Below are 4,209 nucleotides of genomic sequence, written 5' to 3' on the forward strand. Positions count from 1 at the left end.
TATTCGCTCAAAGCGCCCAAAGTTGTCCATGTATTTTATATGAAAAAGAAACCACTTTTCATATAATGTAATGTACACACAATATGTACTTGTTTGTATCCCTGCATTCGCCTAATGAGAAACTCTACTTTTGATTACTAACATCACCCTTCTATTTCAAGTCAAGGAATTTTTGGTAATACATATATTAATAGCTATCTACACAAGTTCGCAGGTAATTCACGAAATTTTGGTAAAATTTACAGCTTAAATGAAACTTCAAATTAGCACTTAATTGCATGTGAGCAATGTTTATGTGTAAGTATACGTACTGCCAAAAGTAGTCATATGTCTGTGTGAAAACAAATGATATGTATATACCTACACTTAGCGCAAGCAATTACAACGAATGTAAATAATCAAGTACAAATAAATAAATGATTATTACAAATTTAGTGGCAGTGTGAGGGGCTGAAGAACGTACATACATAACTAACATTATTGAGGATGGCTATGTTGAATTTTGTATACATACATACGAGTATACATATCGTCGTTTAAAGTACAAAACCGCGTATCGTCATTCTACAAAACCGCGTAACTGATATTTGCTGCCAAAAATTGGATTTGCTCACACAAGCTCTTGGCTCAATCCTTACCCATTCGTCCCGAAATATACCAGCCAGAAATGCGATTGCTTTATAAAAAAGAGAAACATTTTGAAATATGAGTGTTTTTACTTTCTAGAAAATAATTTATTCAACCTCACATATGCGGTTTTTTATTTTGTTGATATGCGGTTTTGTACTTTAAACGACGATATGTTTCTATATGTTGTATGTGTGAATGCTTTGGTAACAACGCGCTGAAAAATTAGCTATTTTCCTCCGCTAGAAAGAATTTGTGAATTAACGCAGAAAAAATTTAAAAAGGTTTAGATATTTGTGGGTGAGAAAGTCTGTTGCTGTTGCAATTTTTATAATTTTTTTTACAATTTATTAAACATTCAAATTAATGTAAGGCAATTATAAACTAAGTTCAATATTGCAATATGATTGCAAAATCTTGTTAATATTATAAATGTGAGTGAATGATTGAGTTTGTAAGTGAGTGAGTGAGTAAGAAAGGGAGAAGTAGATGGATGAGTGTGTGATTGAACAAATGAGTGAATTAATGAATATGAATATTAGTGAGTGAATAGAAAAGTGAGAAGGGGAGTGAATAAGTTTAGGATTAAACAAATGAGTGTGTGATTGAATTAATGAGTGAGTGAAAGAGTCAATAAGTGAGTGAGTGGGTGATTTAGTGAGAGAGTGAATGAATATGTTTCTTAATTATTCACGCTAAAGCTGAATTGGATACACATTTTACACGCAGATAACCTGCACTAACATACATATATGTAGGATATTTCTTTAACCCTGCATCACTATTGTCAGGGTGTAAAGCAGCCAGTAAGTTCAATTTCTTATATAATGTAAATGTTTTAAGAACAATCGTAAAAAAGTTTAGACGTTATCCTCATTTACATATTTCTGAATGTCTTAGGGTATATAAATGTATTATACGAAAAGCCGATGTTTTCATAAAAGCGGGTTTAAAAGAAAATTGGTTGTATTACACTCATTATATTAGTAGCGTTATGACTTTTCTGGGTGCTTAACACACAAAGTGAGTAATTGAGGTGCATTTTTTATGCAAACGAAACAAGAAAAATAATTAAGAAACAATTATTAAACAATTACTTACTCGCTGTTCTTTCAGCTCTAACTTTATTTTCAGAATATATTTAAGGAAGTTGCAAAAATTTTTATTCTATTTAATTTATATATAAGTCACGTGAAATATTACGATTCGGCTATCAAACGGAAGAGTTTTAAGTAAGCAGGGTTCTTAAACTTCCGTTACTAACATGAATTTTACAACACGGTTACTAACATCGCTTCCTCAGACCGAAGTGTAGAGAGTGTTAATTTCTTCACATTAATTACATGTGTTTGGATTGGATATTTATTCTCATTCTCAGCTCTTGTTTTAATCAATATCTAGTAAAATAAACATAACAAAACCAAATAGCAAAATTTCATTAAATACTATTTAAAATAACACGTTAACAAAAATTCGAGTAAAGTAATTAATTTTTAAATAAGTCCATAAAATAAATTTTTTATATTTATATGAATAATTGGTCTGCATTCTCGGCTTGAAATAGACAACTTTGCTTCAAACACAGGAACCTTCCGCACTCAAACCCTATACTAACATTGGCCTCACAGACCGAAAAAGGAATAAAACACAAAATAGCAGCGACCGGCATCAACAAGATCACTAATCAACCAAAATATATACAAAGAAAACAGTTCAAAAAACTGAACTCTGTTGTACAGAAAGCTTTAAGAATGTTTTCAGTATGTGAGACAGTATTATAGTAACGAAAGGTAAAGCTACATTTGAAGAGAAATGGTGAATTCAGCTTCAGTTATAAAATAAATTAAATACTGCAATATGCTAATAAACGAAAAAGTTTCAAATTAAACTGCTTTTGTTATAAAAAAATCTCAAAGTTAAATTTCAAAAATATTTCCTATAGGGTTGCCATCTTGAGCTTTATGTAAATTCGTCAGCATAATCCTTCTCTGTCGGGAAAAACTTAAGAATATAAAGAAGACGTTCTAATTCACTAACGCAATTTTTTATTTATTTTTTTTATTAACGGATACAAATACTTTAAGTTGCGTTTAAATGTATCTAAATACTTATTACGCAAACTTTAGAAAAAAAAAATTATTCAAAAGTCTGATTCCCATCTTTAGCTATACAAGTCAGGAAAGATGAAGCTGCCTTCAAATTCTAGCACAAATATAGTCAAGTCCTTTTTTAATAACTGCACCACTTGAGACACCGAAAAAACTATAACATAACCTTGTTTCAAACAAATTCACGACCAAAACTACAGCTTTACACATCTACCGCTTTTCCAAACAAAATTAATATCAAGTATCATATTTTTATCACTCCTTTACTTTTCTTTTGCAGAAACAAAAACCTGTTCACCCGATGAGTATTCATGTAAATCCGGCGAGGGTGAATGCATTCCATTAGCTTGGATGTGTGATCAGAGCAAAGATTGCTCCGATGGCTCCGATGAGGCTTCATGCAGTAAGAGAATTATAAAAATCAACAAAACTTCAAAATTTTGTGTTAAGAATACTATTCAACTTCTGAGTGGAAGATCTACCTATCTCGACAGCCAGTTTGAAAACGCCCTAACTTAAAAAAACTTTCAAGAACGCCCTATTTCAGAACTTTATAGAAAAACAACCTATCTCAAAATTTGGTTGAAGACCGCCCAATGTCACTTCGAAATGTATTCAAAATGTCCTGAGGTATGGCGTTTTTGAAACGAATTCTGAAATAGAACGTTCTTGAAAAGTTTTCTGAAATAGGGGGTTTTCGAACTGGCTGCCGAGATAGGTCGATCTTACACTCAGCAGTCGATATGTAGTCTCCTAAATACCTACTTGTTTCGTACATATTTCTCTTCGTTATTCAAACAATTGCTCTTCTTTTGGTTGCATTGCGTACTTTTGTACTTTTTCTGTACTTATTCCAACTTTCTTTTGCGTATAAGTTTTTGGGTGTTTGGTTGTATTTCACTATCGTTTCGCAATTGAAAAGGCTTTTGCTGTTATTACTATCAAGTATTTGGTTGCAACATGTGGTTTATGTGTATGTACGAGTACATAGATGATTATAACTTTTCTAATAAAAGTTTTGTATTTAAAATTTAATTTGTTGTTTTTAGTATTCACGTAATTTAAAAAGCCTCCTATTTTCATGCGGTAGCGGTTTATTGTTAAAATATGATTTCTGGTGTTGGTTAACTGGTGCGATTAAGGGCTAACTTTATAGTGCGTAGTTAACTCACAGTTTTTGTACCGAAGTTACTACGCCCTGTGAGTTTGGCCCTAAAACGTTTACCGAAATTTAGTTTATACTCCCTATTATTGTTTTTTTTTTTATTACATTTTTTGTTATCGCTTTATTTTCTATTTTTTATTTTATTTGATTTGATTTAATTTGAATTTACTTGATTTTGTTTTGCTTATTTTATTTTCTATTATTTTTTTATTTTATTTTATTTTATTTTATTTTATTTTATTTTATTTTATTTTATTTTATTTTATTTTGTTTTATTTTATTTTATTTTATTTTATTTTATTTTATTTT

At 30.4% G+C, this 4,209-nt stretch overlaps 1 protein-coding gene across 1 annotated transcript in view; it reads left to right on the forward strand.

Annotated features, from left to right (window-relative positions):
* The window catches only part of LOC118745368 (sortilin-related receptor-like), a 994,510-nt gene extending 991,272 nt beyond the window's left edge, over nucleotides 1-3,238 (forward strand). The window contains exons 5-6 of the mRNA XM_036478865.1: nucleotides 3,016-3,138; nucleotides 3,186-3,238. Coding sequence (XP_036334758.1) covers nucleotides 3,016-3,138; nucleotides 3,186-3,238 — 176 coding nt within the window. The remainder of the gene's footprint in view (nucleotides 1-3,015; nucleotides 3,139-3,185) is intronic.
* Nucleotides 3,239-4,209: the final 971 nt, after the last annotated feature.

Source organism: Rhagoletis pomonella, unplaced genomic scaffold (genome assembly GCF_013731165.1).
Source record: "Rhagoletis pomonella isolate Grant_MI unplaced genomic scaffold, Rhpom_1.0 Rhpom_scaffold_00001, whole genome shotgun sequence".
In the NCBI taxonomy this organism is placed as follows: Eukaryota; Metazoa; Arthropoda; class Insecta; order Diptera; family Tephritidae; genus Rhagoletis; species Rhagoletis pomonella.